Source organism: Macaca fascicularis, chromosome 10 (genome assembly GCF_037993035.2).
Source record: "Macaca fascicularis isolate 582-1 chromosome 10, T2T-MFA8v1.1".
In the NCBI taxonomy this organism is placed as follows: domain Eukaryota; kingdom Metazoa; phylum Chordata; class Mammalia; order Primates; family Cercopithecidae; genus Macaca; species Macaca fascicularis.
In genome coordinates, this window is record NC_088384.1 from 22,405,524 (window position 1) to 22,420,583 (window position 15,060).

The 15,060-nt window shown below is 55.5% G+C and overlaps 2 protein-coding genes across 37 annotated transcripts in view; one reads left to right on the top strand and one right to left on the bottom strand.

Moving 5' to 3' along the window:
* Positions 1–9: 9 nt before the first annotated feature.
* On the top strand, positions 10–7,761 carry RHBDD3 (rhomboid domain containing 3). 19 transcript variants are annotated; one of them, XR_012418878.1, is made up of 9 exons: positions 10–243; positions 413–565; positions 1,165–1,359; positions 1,596–1,745; positions 2,315–2,504; positions 3,618–4,001; positions 6,770–6,936; positions 7,022–7,309; positions 7,400–7,761. XR_012418878.1 is itself a non-coding variant. In XM_045363869.2 (9 exons), exons 4-9 carry the CDS (start codon positions 1,596–1,598, stop codon positions 7,575–7,577), a joined length of 1,353 nt encoding a protein of 450 aa, XP_045219804.2. In that variant the 5' UTR covers positions 10–243; positions 413–565; positions 1,165–1,359; the 3' UTR covers positions 7,578–7,761. The 19 variants fall into 19 exon arrangements, 12 of the variants coding, with proteins under 12 accessions (XP_045219804.2, XP_045219805.2, XP_045219806.2 ...); XR_012418879.1 differs by having other exon boundaries at positions 7,169–7,309; XR_012418881.1 differs by lacking the exon at positions 1,596–1,745 and adding an exon at positions 2,067–2,122.
* A 285-nt stretch (positions 7,762–8,046) lies between these two features.
* The window catches only part of EMID1 (EMI domain containing 1), a 53,530-nt gene continuing 46,516 nt past the window's right edge, over positions 8,047–15,060 (bottom strand). For 6 of the 18 annotated variants that reach the window (XM_074004089.1, XM_045363862.3, XM_045363867.3 and 3 more), the window contains one exon: positions 8,047–8,828. In XM_074004089.1, the coding sequence (XP_073860190.1) occupies positions 8,577–8,828 (252 nt within the window). In that variant the 3' untranslated portion in view covers positions 8,047–8,576. Of the gene's footprint in view, positions 8,829–12,318; positions 12,410–13,381; positions 13,467–15,060 lie in introns of all 18 variants that reach the window. The other 12 variants (XM_074004090.1, XM_065522310.2, XM_074004087.1 and 9 more) reach the window with 3 other exon arrangements.

The following is a 15,060-nucleotide window of genomic DNA, read 5'->3' on the forward strand; positions in this document are numbered from 1 at the left end:
GTCTGCCCTGCAGGCAGACGGAGATCGGCGGGAGGGCTGGGGGAAGGGACCCGGACTAGAACAACTGCTGACTAATCTGCGGGCCGCGGGGAATGGGTGGCGCGCCAGCCGGTCGGCCGGGGTCACGCGGCCGGGTGTGCGCGGAATGGATTCAGGGTTCCCCGATCTCGCCCGGGAGCTAGAGTCCCGACTCCCAGCCCGGGTCCCCGACCGGCCTTTCGGGGTTGCTGGGCGCGCTCTGCAGTGAGTACCCGGGACGCGTGGCCCGGGCCAGCGGGGAAGGGCCCCGAGGCCGGTCGGCTAGGTGGGAGGCCTCGAACGCCGTTTCTGGCCCCGAGACCCCGTCCCCGGTAACGGTCGAGGTGGAGCACGCCCTTTAATCATCCCTCATCCAATACCCTTGTTTCTACAGAAGGGGAAACTGAGGTCCAAGGAAATTGAGTATCTTTGCAAAGTCCCCAGCTGAGTTCGAACCAGACAGATCCTGGGACCCCCTACTCTATCCGCCACCCGGAAGAATCTTCGTCCTTGTCTTTCCATTCTGCCCTCCCGGCTTCCCAGTAAGGTAGGCAGGGCCTGGTGGTGCACTGCCCGTTTCATAGATTGAAGAAAGTGAGGTCGAGGGGGCTCAAGTCCCAGTTCCGAGTGTCCACGGGCAAGCCTTTCACCCTTGCTAAGGCGCCCAGAGCTGGGGAATGGTTGTGAGGTGAGGATACAGGAGGAGGTTTACGGTGGGTGTCTTGGCCCCAAACCCTGCCTCCAGGCAAGGCTGGCCCTGCCCACCTCTCTGGACCTCTAACCCCAGCCCCCTAGCTGGATACCCGGGTCTACGAAGGGCAGGGTTCACCTTCAAATCCCTCAGCAGGACCAGGAGTCAAGCTAGTGTCCTTTTTTCAGTGAACATATATAAAGCACTGGTTGTGTGCTGCGAATACCCTGGGAAAGGTGGGGTTTGATCAGAGGAGCCATGAGCTCAGACCACCTGCCTAGGGAGACAGACTGGTCAAGCTGTGCTCCTAAGGATAAGATCCCTGATGTTGGGGGGCCAGAGGAGGGGAAGGGATATTTGAGCTGGGCTTCCAAGAGTAAAATAGGAGTTTGCCTGCTGGCGAAATGGAGGGAAGGACAATGCAGGCTGAGGAGCTTTCCACATTTTTCCTGCAGGAAACTGGTAGCTGTGGAGAACGCGCTTGGCAGGGGAGCAAATTAGGCAGCCTTCTTGTCTCTCTGGGATCCTGCTTCCTGCCCTGAATCAGCTCAGTGGGAGTCCTGGGACAGAGAGGCTTGACCAGGGACCTACAGGCCCTGGAGGACAGGCTGGATGCAAGAGGAGAGCACAGGGAAGAAGGCCTTGCTTTGGTGAGCAGGGAAAGGCCATGTTTGAGGGCCAAAGCTGGGACCAGCTAGGCTGGAGCAGCCACCTCCATATTGAGGCCTTCTCGATGGGCCAGTTGGTGGCTACCAACGCCCGCCATGATTAGTGGGGATTGCTATGATTTATGGAGCAAGAGTTGTGGGCCAGGGCCTACCTTAGCCTATTCCTTTTTATTTCATCATCCTCTGAGGAAAGGAATTTCTGAATTCCCATTTTATAGATGAGAAGGGAGAGGCTCATCTGTAAAATGAGGCTCATCTGTAAAAAGATGAGGTTGGAAACTTGCCTTGGGACACGGAGCAGAAAGAGGTGGAGCCCATACTGGAGCCTTCCTGTGGAAAGGGGAGCTACGGCCAGAGGGGCTGTGCCAGTAAGGATGCAGGAGGAGGCTTATGGTGGATGGGCTCACCCTCAAAGGGGATGTCTCAGTCCCAGGTCTCTTAGTGTGGCTCAAGGTGTGGGACTCCTGCCCTTCTGCCCCACCCTTCCCCGGTCTGCTTGCCCATTGGCTGGCCCCACTCCAGGGTCAAGGGCAACTGAAACCATCTGGAGCATTAAGGCTGGGCACAGGGTAGGGGAGGAAGGAGGGAGGTAGTAGCCTGAGGGAAGGGGGAGGACAGAAGCGGGCTAGAGATGGCCCTGAATTCGCCCAGGGGGGTGAGGGGCTGAACCCCTCTTTTTGGGAGTTTAGGGCCCATCAGGACTCAGGAGTCTCTATGCCTGTCCCCTGCCAGTCCTTAAACAGAGGTGAGTGGAATGGCAAGATGGCTTATGAGTGCATGGGTTAGGGTCTGAGCTCCACTATGGCCGAGCTGCTGGGCCTGCCTCTCCAGCCTGTTTCCACCTCTGTAAAATAGGGCTGTTGATAAGGTGCTTGAGAGGGTATTGGTGAGACAAAACCTCCAATAACGACTTGTTATTGTTTTCTTTTACCCCCAGCGCACAGCCCTAGGACCACCCTTGACCATCCTCAACCAAGCTATGCATGCCAGGGGCTCCCATGGCCCACTGTCCCCGGCGCTGCCTCTCGCCTCCTCAGTCCTGATGCTGCTGATGAGCAGCCTGTGGCTGGTGGGGGCCGGCCCCAGCCTGGTCCTGGCGCCGGAGCTGTTGCTGGACCCCTGGCAGGGTGAGGGCCAGCCACGTGGACCTTGGAGGAAGCAGGAGACTTGCTGTAGGGCCTGGGCCCAGTTGGCAGGAGCAGCACAAGGCCTCCAGGGGTCAAGCAGGGATGGGGCCCAGTGTCCCGGGGGAAGCGTGGCCTTAGGAGCATGCTCAGCACATCCACAGCCAAGAAGGGAGGCAGAGGATTTGGCAGGGTGGGCTGGAACCTGTGGGTAGGAGTGCTTTTCTCATGGTTTCCCGGTCTGGCAGCTTTTCCTTGAAATAAGAACTAAGGCTGAGCGCAGTGGCTGACGCCTGTAATCCCAACACTTTGGGAGGCTGAGGCAGGTGGATCACTTGAGGTCAGGAGTTCGAGACCAGCCTGACCAACATGGTGAAACCCTGTCTCTACTAAAAATACAAAAATTAGTTGGGCGTGGTGGCACGTGCCTGTAATCTCAGCTGCTCGGGAGGCTGAGGCAGGAGAATCACTTGAACCTGGGAAGTGGAGGTTGCAGTGAGTTGAAGTTGTGCCACTGCACTCTGGCCTGAGTGATAGACTGAGACTTTGTCTCAAAAAAAAAGAGAAAACAACTAAGACTTTCAGCTAAGCATGAGGATGGAGGAGGAGGTGTTGGGGGTTCGAGGAGGGACCTTAGCTGAGCACCTGTTTCCCAATCATAACAACTCCAGTTTGTATTTGAGGACCCCCAATGATGCTCAGAGAGGTTAAGTGATTTGACCAGGGTTACACAGCTTGAGGGAATGGGGTAGCTCCAGGATTGAAGCAGGCCATCTCATGCTCTCAGCCAGGTATGATTTAGTAAATACAGAAGCAGAGTACCTTCATGGTGTCTGGGACATAGTGAGTGCTCAGTTGCAGGTTGTCAGTGCAAAGACTGAGTGGCAGGTGCGGTGTGTTCTGTCTAATACCACAGAGGCATAGCCACAGTGTTTGGAAGTCCTTGGTCCCGTCCACCAATGATGAAGGGCTGACTGTGGGCAGACTGGCTCCTGGGGAGGGGAGGTGGGCTCAGCAGGTGGCCCTGGTGTAGGGTAACCTTCAACCTAGCACACCTGGGACAGCCTTGGATGTTGGGGCCACTAACCTGGCACATAAGCCCCTTCTCTCTCCCAGTGCACCGGCTGCTGACCCATGTCCTGGGCCACACGGCCCTGCCGGGCCTGCTCCTGAGCCTGCTGCTCCTGCCCACTCTGGGCTGGCAGCAGGAGTGCCACCTGGGCACGTTGAGATTCCTGCATGCCTCAGCTCTGCTCGCCCTGGCTTCTGGGCTGCTGGCAGTACTGCTGGCAGGCCTTGGGGTGTCCGGTGCAGCCGGCAGCTGTGGATACATGCCTGTCCACCTGGCCATGCTGGCTGGGGAGGTACACCACCCTAAACGGCCCCGTGGGGCACTGCCACCATGGCTGCCACCGTGGCTGCTGCTTGTCCTGACTCCACTGCTCAGCTCTGAGCCACCCTTCCTGCAGCTCCTTTGTGGCCTCCTTGCTGGCCTGGCCTGTATCCTTTGCCTGAGCCCAGGGCCCGTGGGGATGTGTGGGTTCTGTGGGTGGGTGCCTAGGAAGGAAGTGGCACAAAGGGGTGAAGTCCCAAGCAATACCAAGGAGCCGTGCACACACATTCCAGGAGCTTCTCCAAGTCTTCCTCTGGGACATGCTCTGGGCTGGGACCTGGGGGGGTCATGGCCTGGTGGAGGTGCCAATTACAATGTAAAGGGCTCTGTGGGCTCCCTGTAATATCAATGCCATTCTTCACAGAAATAGAAAAAATAATCCTAAAATTTATATGGAACCACAAAAGGCCCTGAATAGCCAAACCACTCTGAGCAAAAAAATAAAAGTTTAAAAAATTAAAAGCCTGGCCAGGTGCAGTGGCTCACGCCTGTAACCCCAGATCTTTGGGAGGCCAGGCGAGCAGATCACTTGAGGTCAGGAGTTTGAGACCAGCATGGTGAAGCCCCATCTCTACTAAAAATTAAAAACTTAGGCCAGGCACAGTGTAATCCCCTTACGCCTGTAATCCCAACACTGGGAGGCCAAGGTGGGCGGATCACAAGGTCAGGAGTTCGAGACTAGCCTGGCCAACGTGGTGAAACCCCATCTCTACTAAAAATACAAAAATTAGCTGGGCGTGGTGGCATGCGCCTGTAATCCCAGCTACTTAGGAGACTGAGGCAGGAGAATTGCTTGAACCTGGGAGGCAGCAGCTGCAATGAGTCGAGATCATGCCACTGCACTCCAGCCTGGGCGACAGGGCGAGACCCCAGTCTCAAAGAAAACCCCAAAAAACAAAAATTAGCTGGGCGTGGTGGCAGGCGCCTGTAGTCCCAGTTACTTGGGAGACTGAGGCAGGAGAATTGCTTGAATCCAGGAGGCAGAGCCTGCAGTGAGCCAAGATAGTGCTGCTGCACTCCAGCCTGGGCGAGACAGCAAGACTCCCTCTCAAAAAAAACAAAAGCCTAAGTGAATGGAAAGATCTCATGTTCATGGATTGCAATACTTAATATTGTTAAAATGTTAATGCTACCCAGTTGATTTATAGATCCCACACAATTCTTATCAAAATCTCAGTTGTCTTTTTTTGTTGTTGCAGAAATTAGCAAGCTGGTCCTAAAATTAATATGGAAATGTAAGAACCCAGAATACCTCAGATAATCTTGAAAAAGAAAAGCAAACCTGGAAGACTTACACTTTTCAATTTCAAAACTTAAAACTACAAAAGTGGCCGGGCGCAGTGACTCACGCCTATAATCCCAGCACTTTGGGAGGCCAAGACAGACAGATCACTTGAGGTCAGGAGTTCAAGACCAGCCTGGCCAACATGGTGAAACCTCATCTCTACTAAAAATACAAAAATTAGCAAGGCGTGGTGGTGCATCCCTGTAATCCCAGCTGTTCAGGAGGCTGAGGCAGGAGAATTACTGGAACCTGGGAGACAGAGGTTGCAGTGAGCTGAGACTGCACCACTGCACTCCAGCCTGGGCAACAGAGTAAGACTCTGTCTCCAAAAAGAAAAAAAAAAACCGTACAGAATTATAATAATCAAGATATTGTGGTACTGGCATCAGGACAGACATACAGATCAATGGACTAGAATTGACGATCTAGAAATAAACTGTTACATTTACTGTATAGTCAATTTATTTTGACAACAGTGCCAAGTTGATTCAATGAGGAAAAGAATATTCTTTTTAATAAATGGTGCTAGAGGTTGGGTGAAGTGGCTCACGCCTGTAATCCTAGCACTTTGGGAGGCTGAGGTGAGCTGATTTCTTGAAACCAGCAGTTTGAGACCAGCCTATGGTGAAACCCTGTCTCTACTAAGAATACAAAATAATTAGCCAGGTGTGATGGCACGTGCCTGTCGGGAAGCTGAGGCAGGAGAATTCCTTGAACCTCGGAGGTGGAGGTTGCAGTGAGCTGAGATTTCACCACTGCACGTCAGCCTGCGTGACAGAGCGAGACTGTCTCAAAAATAAATAGTGCCACAGTGCTATTTATTGGGTGTTCTGCTTCTGAGAGAGAGAGATTTTTTTTTTTTTTTTTAAATTTTTTAGAGACAGGGTCTCATTTTGTCACCCAAGCTGGAGTGTGGCGACGCTGTCATAGCTCACTACAGCCTCAAACTCCTGGGCTCGAGCGATCCTCTTGCCTCAGCCACCTCAGTTGGCTCAAGCTGGACGTGGTCTCAGCTAATTTTAAAATTTTTTTTGTAGAGAAAGGGTCTATGTTGCCCAGGCTGGTCGTGAACTCCTGGCCTCAAGTGATCCTCCCGTCTCAGCCTCCCAAAGTGGTGGGATTATATAGCTGTAAGCCACTTCGTCCAGCCCTAAGATGATTCATACCTATCGGGGAAAACAGTGCCACTGGAGAGAACAGGCTGGCCCCTGTCCTCTGGATTGGGGACAGGAGTTATCCAGGCCTGTCTGAAGGCAAGAGCAGGTGTGTCTATGGGACTTCTTCCAGGAAGGGTGGACCTTGAGTTACAGACCTGAAAAGGTGCATAGGGTTCTGGGAACAGAGGGGGTCAGGGGTGAGCCCAGGCTTTGGGGTAAGGCATACCTGGCTCTGGCTGAGTAGTTTCAGGCAGATCCCTTTTCCTTTCTGAGCCTCTCCTGCTGACCAGGGTGACGCTATTCCATGCTGGACCACAGTGAGAAGATGGGAGGGAATGGTGGCCAGCACACTTGGCATGGGGCCTGGCCTGTGGCGTGGGCCCACCCCTGGCTGCTTTTGGTTTTCCTTGACTGGCCGCCCTGCCCTGGGCAGACAGACGCAGCTGGGGCCTTCCGGTGGCTGGAACCCTCAGAGCGACGGCTGCAGGCGCTGCAGGAGGGCATTTTGTGCGGGACCTTGGCGGGGTGCTGGCCCCTGAGGCTCCTTCCCACCCCGGGCAGCCTGGTGGAGCTGCCTGTCACCCATCCTGCCGGAGTGAGGTGAGGGTGATGGGGGGGATGCCAGCCCAGGTGGGCACTGTGGCAGGGCTGGCAGTCAGGCCCTCTTCTGTTCCCACTCCCCTAGGCCTCCCATCCCTGGACCGCCTTATGTAGCCTCCCCTGACCTCTGGTCCCACCGTGAAGGCTCAGCCCTGTCCCCACCAGGCCTGAGGCCTGTGCAGCCCACCTGGGAGGGCTCCTCAGAGGCCAGCCTGGACTGGGCTGGGGCCAGCTTCTCCCCAGGGACTCCGATGTGGGCGGCCTTGGATGAGCAGATGCTGCAGGAGGGCATCCAGGCCTCACTTCTTGACGGGCCAGCCCAGGGGCCCCAGAGCGCACCATGGCTGTCCAAGTCCTCTGTCTCCTCTCTGCGGTAAGGTGGAGTGGGCAGAGGGGGGGGGTCCCCTCGTGTAGGGGCCGGTGTGGCCCTGACACTCCCCACTTGTCCCCCCACCCCCCACAGGCTGCAGCAGCTGGAGCGCATGGGCTTCCCCACGGAGCAGGCGGTGGTGGCACTGGCAGCCACAGGCCGCGTGGAGGGTGCCGTGTCACTGCTGGTTGGAGGACAAGTGGGCACTGAGACCCTGGTGACCCAGGGAAAGGGTGGGCCTGCCCACTCCGAGGGTCCTGGGCCTCCCTAGCCCAGGCAGAGAGTGAGGCACAGGCAGGCCCTTGGGTACTAAGGGCTGGGCTGCATGTGGGTAGCCTGAGCTCCTGCTCTGTCTATTGAGGACCACAGTGGGGAGCAGGGGCACCTCTGGAGGCAGGAGAGGCCAGCATGCTGCCCTAGTATGTGTTTAGAATAAAAACCAGTTTGTTTTTCAACCTGGACCTCCTTGGAGGCAGCAGTTGTGTTTGACTCTTCTGTGTTGGCATCAGGGGGATGAATGAATGAGCGAGCACCAAACGAATGACCAGTTGTGGGAGAGCTGTTCCCTGATGTCCGGAGACACAGGCTTCCTGGCCCTGCACCATGTAGCCTGTACCTCCAGGAGGCTCTGTCCTCCAACACAGAGCATTCTTCACCACCCATTTCCAGCTCTCCTCCCATCGTATTCTCATTCCTAGCTGCCCCCATCTAACCACACACTGAGACCAGGCTGCGGGGAATCAGGTAGGGGCCTTTATTGGCCAGCACACATCTACCTCCTGGCATCTGTCACAAGCATTTGTGGGAGCAGGCAGCCCCTTCTCCATGTCCCCATCCCCAACCTGAGATGTGGGAGGGCCTGGGGGCTCAGAGGGGAGAAATGAGGCAAGAAGCCCCTGGTGATCCAGTCAGAGGATTGGGCAGCTTGACCTCGGGGTGGGGAACCCAGCACTGGACAACAAGGAGGGAGGGGCACAGGAGGGCTCCCCGAGGTTTGGTTGGGGAGGAGAGGGAGGAGGACTGCTCCCTGCCCTGTCATCCCTGCATGTGCTAAGCCCCAACTCCTGAGCCCTCCTGTGTCCCTCAGTGCCTTTGGGCCTGGATACTCAGACAGCAGATGAGACGAAGCCTTGTACCTCTACCCCTCCTTGAAGGCCTGCCTCCCCCCACTTCACAGAGGGAAACTGAGGCCCAAGCCTCTCCTCTCAGCCCCTGCTCAGCCTCAGACATGTGTATGGTGCCAGGACTGAGACCTGCTTACCCCTAAGGCCTAGATGGCAGAAGGGACCCTGAGGATATTAATAAATATGGACGGGCGGTCCCTGGAGGCAGCTGGCCGAGTCCAGGTAGGAGGGGAAGCCTGGCCTTGTCTGCCCCAAGGGCCGCCACCGCCCTCAGCCTCTTTCGTCCCGGCTCCTGGGGGCCACGATCCGGTAGTTGGCTGCATGTCCGCCCCTCTTGCCCCGAAGGAGGCTGGGGGTGCCTGTGCCGGCAGGGCCTGCCCCAGACCCCATCTCTGGTTCTGCCGGAGGGAAGGAGAAGGAGAGAGGCCACATCAGGGGGGTTCATGTGAGGTACCCACCTCCCCTTGGCCCTCTAGGGGGTGGCAGAACTGGGCACCCTCTGCCAGGTATAATCCACCCTGGTATCTGGCTGCAGAGCTGTGGGAAAGGGGGTCTACAGATTGGGGTCTGTCAGGACTTACCAGCCCCCCCAACCCAAGGAGAGCACTCAGCGCTTCTGTTTGATTCCTGCTTTGTCAAGTGGGGTTAACCACACCCGCCGCCTTTAGGAAGTGTTTAGCATGCCGTGAATGCTTCACGTAAAGGCTGCTGCTTTTTTCGATTCATTTTGGGGTGGAGGTGTGCCCTGAATCATCCCTATGTGGTAGCTGGGTAAACTGAGGCTAGGGAACAGACTTGGGCTAGGCCACCAGTTGGGGGGAAGGGCTTAGGAGGCCAGGCTCTGCCACTGACCTACTGTGCAGTCTTGGGTGAGCTGGACCTCTATCAGGGTCTCAGTCGTCTCATTGCTAAAACAGGGCAGTTCCGGACGGAACCGGAAAACTACTCATCTTTCAAAACCAAGGGTAGGAGCTATCTCCTCCAGGAAGCCTTCTGTGACTATCATCTCAGCCCTTCCCGAAGTAAAATGAGCAGGCCAGGCAGGTCAGAATAGGCTGTTTTTCTAGGGGGAGATGGACACTCAGGGAGGAGAGGGCCATGGGGGAGGACTCGGCTAAGCCTCCATAGGACAGATACTTGGGTTCTGGTGAACACCAGGTTCCCATTGAGGGCACTGCTAGGGAGTGGGCTATCCCCTCGTAATCATGACTGTGCCCTGACCCTGTGTGGCCCAGCCACCCGTACACCTCTGGGTTGAGATGAGGGCTCTTGGAGCAGACAGGCATATGTGGTCACTGAAAGGGACATTCCATGCCTTAACTCAAGGAGCATGGGAGGGGAACGGCACAGAGCACTGGCCCCAGTGCCAGCTAGGATCATGTACTGGTCCTATTCTGGCAGTTATGTGGCCTTGGACAAGTCGCAGAACCTCTGAGTGTCATCTGGAACGTGGGGATAAATAGTCCCGTTTTTACACCCTTGTGATACATGTGTTTACCATGACCAGGACTGGAAAGTGGTTTTCACAGGAAATGCTGGATTATTATGGTTACTAGGTTGGTGTCGCTTCCACCCAGGTCTCCTGCAGGTCTGGTCCCTGTGAGTTTGTCACAATCAAATTTGGGGCCCTAGATGAGTGGCAGAGTCAGCAAACTTTTGCTGGTGAAGCCCAAAGGGCCAGCATGTTAGAGGAGAGACCTGGGGTGGACCCCTAGCCTGACCATTCCCATTCCTGTGACCCTGAAGCAGTCACAAGAGCCTCCGAGCCTCTGTTTCTTCATCTGTAAAATGGCCATGGCATCGCTCACCTAGCAGGCTTACTACTCTAAGAGACTGGAGATGATCCATCCAGCCCAGGTGGGCCAGACACGTGGCAGCTGATACTATTATAATTATTGATTATAACCTAAACAGGAACCCCATCTGGGTCTTCAGTAGCACCTGATGTGTATGTTGGGCCAATGGGGAGGGTCGCATCTCCCACTCCTCCGACCTGTCCCTTCAAGCCCCGACCCAAGCTGGCTCGAGGGGCCACTGGCAGTGGGTGTGGGACTTTTGAGGTGCCTGGCACTTTTCTCCCTGGGCTGTCAAAGACAGAGCTGGCCGAAGGCAGGGACAGATCCAGAGCCATGGTGGCCCAAATGTGTCCCTTCTGGCTCCTGCCCCAATCCTCAGAGAGAAGGTGGGGACACCTAAAAAGGTTCTGAGAGCCTGAGATTTGGTCCTTGGCCCCTCTCTGTAAGAGGGGAGGAGGTCTGGGAGCTAGGCACTGAGGTTTCTAGAAGTTAGAGAAGCATGGGGCACTGTGGGAGGAGCTTTGGAAGCAGACTCCACACCCTTCCCAGCCTCTGGGCCTCTGCACAGGCAGGACTCTCTCAAGGCTGCCCTGCCCACTTCCCCACCTGGCACACTCATTGGGATCTTCCAGGACCCAACACAGAGTCCCCTCTTCCAAGAAGCCTTCTCTAACCCCTAGGGACAAGTGACTGTTCCTCACCCACATCCTTCCGTGCTCCCCTACCCCATATCTCTGTAGATATGATTCCCTGCCACTCATGGCCAGCTCCCCAAGGCCGGCACCTATCTATACTCCAGAGTGCCAGTGCCCAACCAGGCCTGGCTTTCAATGAGTGTTCTCTACGGTTTTGCTGGATGAAGGAGGCTGGGCTCTAACCTTAACTCTCCTTCCTGCTCGGGACCTAAGTTTCTCAGTCTTTTTGTTTTTGAGCAAGAAGGGTCAGCCTTTGGCAAAGAGGATATTGGGGAAACAATCTGAGGTTTTCTTTTCTTTTCTTTTTTTTGAGACGGAGTCTCGCTCTGTCTCTCAGACTGGAATACAGTGGTGCGATCTTGGCTCACTGCAACCTCCGTCTCCCGGATTCAGGTGATTCTCCTGCCTCAGCCTCCCGAGTAGCTAGGATTACGGGCGCCCACCACCATGCCTGACTAATTTTTAGTAGAGATAGGGTTTCGCCATGTTGCCTAGGCTGGTCTCGAACTCCTGACCTCAGGTGATCCGTACGCCTCAGCCTCCCAAAGTGCTGGGATTACAAGCGTGAGCCACTGCGCCCAGCCTCTCAGTCTTTAAAATAGATGCGAGGTTGGACATGATGTGGAGGCCTCTGTGCACTGTTGTGAGATGGGCTGTGAGATGGTGTGGCAGGGCAGGTGAGGAACAGAGCTCAGACCATCAGGCAGCCAATCCCTTCCTTTCTTCAGGGCCAGCCACAGGCTCCAGTTTCATGAGGAAAGACCTCAGCTTCATTCCCAGGAGCCAGACGCAAGGCGGGGTACCACCCACTGGTGTCTAACCAACTCCTGTGCTACCCCATCCTGCCTTCTAGGACCTTCTCGATCTAGGCCCTGCCAGATTCTGTCGCTTCTAGGCTCCTTCTGGTCTCTTGGCCTTCGCTCATGCTGTTTCTCTGCCTGTTCACTCTCCCCAGATCCTTGCCCTTCAGGTCTCCACTTAGATATCACCCTCCAGGAAGACCTCCCTCAACCCCCTCCAACCTCCTCTGGGCCAGGTCAGAGGCACTTCTGTATTCCCATGGCTGCCTGTACTCCCTTCCCTGCAGTGTACCTCACCTTGGGTTTCTCTACCAGTGTCAGGGTTCTCCTGAGCGCCCCCAGCACCCTACACTCCTCGAGGGCAGGACTATGTCTGTCTTATCTTGTGGAGCCTGTCCCAATAAGGTGCCTGGCACAGAGCAGGTATTCATTCACTCGAGTGACCAGAGCCTTCTCTCTGCCAGGCACCATCTGCTGGCTGGCTGGCTGGATGAAGAATGAGTGTCCGCTGGCCTGGGCCGAGCATTGGAAGGCACCTTCTGCATGCCCAGGCCCTTCCTGGAAGAGGCTGCCCCTGCCTGCCCGCCCTGCCATTACCTGGCCAGATGATGGCTTCCAGCAGGGTGACCCGTCTGGCCAGGAGCTCCAGCTGAGCCTGCTGCTGCAGGAAGCTCTGTAAGCTAGGAGCCTGATGGGAGATGGAGAAGAGCAGACGGTGCGAGTCTGGCCTCTGAGGGCTGGGCTGGGAAGCCAAGCCGGGAGGGTGGGAGGGCACTGCCAGCTACCATCAGGGCAGGAGCCTGGGAGTGAGTCTCAGTACTGAGACTTCAGTCTCCCCTCCTATGGTGGGGACAGGGCTGGCCTGGATCCTCAAGTAACCACATGGGTGGGGAGTTTCTGGGTGAATGCTTGGGGTGAGAGCCTGGCTCTCTTAGTCCCCTAAAGGGACCAATAGAACACGTTAGGAGGACCAAGGGGAAAACTGCAAAGGGGACACCTGAGGCCAGGAGGGTCTGCCTTGTGAGAGCCTCTGGGGGATTATGGGAGAGGAAGGTCAGAACTGGTAGGTAGTGCATTACCCAGAGTCCCCTGGGGCCTTAGCCTGGCTCTGTCACCCACAGTCCCCTGCCCTTCTGGAGTCTTGCTCCACGACCTATTGTCCTGCGGGCCTGACTCTGTTACCCATGATTTCTCTACAGCTGAAGGCTGACTAGAGTCTGGATCCATTACCTGTAATCCTGTTGCCCTGAGCTGTGATTTGGTTACCCATGATCCCTTGCACTGCAGGAGTCTGGCTCTGTTACCCATAATCCCACTGCTAGACTGGAGTTTGGTTCCATTGCCCATAATTTCTTCCAAACTTGAAATCTGTTATCTCTGGTTCCCTGCAGGCCTAGAAACCACATTACCCATAATGCCTAGAGGCCCAGGTCTGACCACAGCAGTAGGGCCTGGGTTTCTAGGGTACCCCTGCACCCATGGAGGAGGGAACCAGTCATTGAGGGATGGGTGGTTGTGGTCTCTCAGGTCCATGCTTGCCTGGGACAGGCACCTTCTCCAGTCTCATGACTGGGCTCAGGCCAGTTCCACCCCAGAAGGGCTTGGGGAAGGCTGGCAGGCAGGGGCTGGACCGTCTGTCCATCTGTCTGTCTCTACTCACCATAGAGCCCAATCATTGTTTCCAAGATTAAAACCCTCTCAGCTAAAATCTTCAAAGCCTCGCGTAGTTGGTGCAACCCCTCCCCCTGTGGAGGAAAGAGACAGATGCAGCCGTGAAGGGGGCAGGGGAGGGGACCCCGCAAAGCCCGTCAGTGGCCCATGCCCCACCCAGGACATGCACCTGCAGCCCCCACACTACCTGCCACAGCCCAGGGTCCATGGACAGCCAGAACAAGACCGGTTGAGGACAGGAGGGGGACAACAAGGCAGGCGGAAGGAAGCAACCCCTGCGGGACCTCCCAGAAGGTCCCGTTGGATCCCAGCTGGCTGCTCTCCTACACTGCCGCAAATCCTGCTGCGCTGAAGGTGGGGCGAGCCAATCTTCAGGGGCAGAACGGCCACCCCAGAGGCTGCTGGGAGTCCTCCTGTCTTCTAATGTCTGTCACTCAGCACCAGTTGCTCTCCCAACACCTGCATGACTATATTCCTTGGTCACCTATATGTTTATTTACTTCACATTCTTTTTGCTGTAAATCACTACATTAGCCTCACCCTAATTACTCTGATCAGTGAGCTCAGGCTAGTTACCAGTATTTTCACTTATGCCCAAATGAATATATGGATGTTCCTTGACTTGCAATGGCGTTTCATCCAGATAAACCCAGTGTAAGTTGAAAATATCGTAAGTCAAAACCGCATCTTTGAGACGGAGTTTCGCTCTTGTTTCCCAGGCTGGAGAGAAATGGCATGATCTCGGCTCACCACAACCTCCACCTCCCAGGTTCAAGCGATTCTCCTGCCTCAGCCTCCAGAGTAGCTCATGCCCTACCACGCCCGGCTAAATTTGTATTTTCAGTAGAGACAGGGTTTCTCCATGTCGGTCAGGCTGGTCTGGAACTTGGCCTCAGGTGATCCGCCCGCCATGGCCTCCCAAAGTGCTGGGATTACAGGCATGAGCCACTGTGCCCAGCCAATAAGATTTTTTTTTAAGAGACAAGGGTCTTGCTACGTTGCCCAGGCTGGTCTCGATTTCCTGGCCTCAAGTGATCCTTCTATCTCAGCTTCCCAAAGTGTTGGGATTACAGGCGTAAGCCACCATCCCTGGCCAAAAAAGTGCATTTTGACATACAATATTTTCAACTTACGATGTGCTTATTTGGAAGTAATGAGGAATATACTGAAAGCCTATATTGCTTTTGCACAACTGTAAAGTTGAAAAATTGTAATTTGAACCATCATAAGTTGGGGACCATCAGTGTGTCAATAAAATTAGACAACGTTTGAGTTACACTGCTTTTGGAGAACTTGCGCTTAAATGCTGACAAACCTGAGGCTCAGGCCTCTGCCTCTTCCCCAGCAATTCACGCTTTGAACTCCCTGCCTGGAAAACAGTGCTCACCTCTCCCAGGGCTTAGACTATGCCAGGTCCACATTCTGGCACATCCTGATGCGTCGCCCTCAGCCCAGCCCTCTCCTCTTAGCAGTACAGGTCTGCTTCTCCCTGTCTCTGGCTCCCAGAACCCTGGCACTGGGCTCACAAAGCCCCTCCTCCAAGGCCACCAGCTCTGGGGCTCCCCACTCCCCAAGTGGTGCCAGCTGCTACCCAGGGCTCATGCCAGAGACCTCATCTCTTCCTCCCCATCTGCATCCTTTCCTTCCCCAGCATACAGTCCACAGTCT

Coding starts and splice junctions, on each gene's coding strand:
- RHBDD3 (XM_045363869.2), top strand. CDS start 1,596: ATGAGAAGGGAGAGGCTCATCTGTAAAATGAGGCTCATCTGTAAAAAG. Junction 6,937..7,021: donor ACCCATCCTGCCGGAGTGAG/GTGAGGGTGATG, acceptor CCACTCCCCTAG/GCCTCCCATCCCTGGACCGC. Junction 7,310..7,399: donor TCCTCTGTCTCCTCTCTGCG/GTAAGGTGGAGT, acceptor CACCCCCCACAG/GCTGCAGCAGCTGGAGCGCA.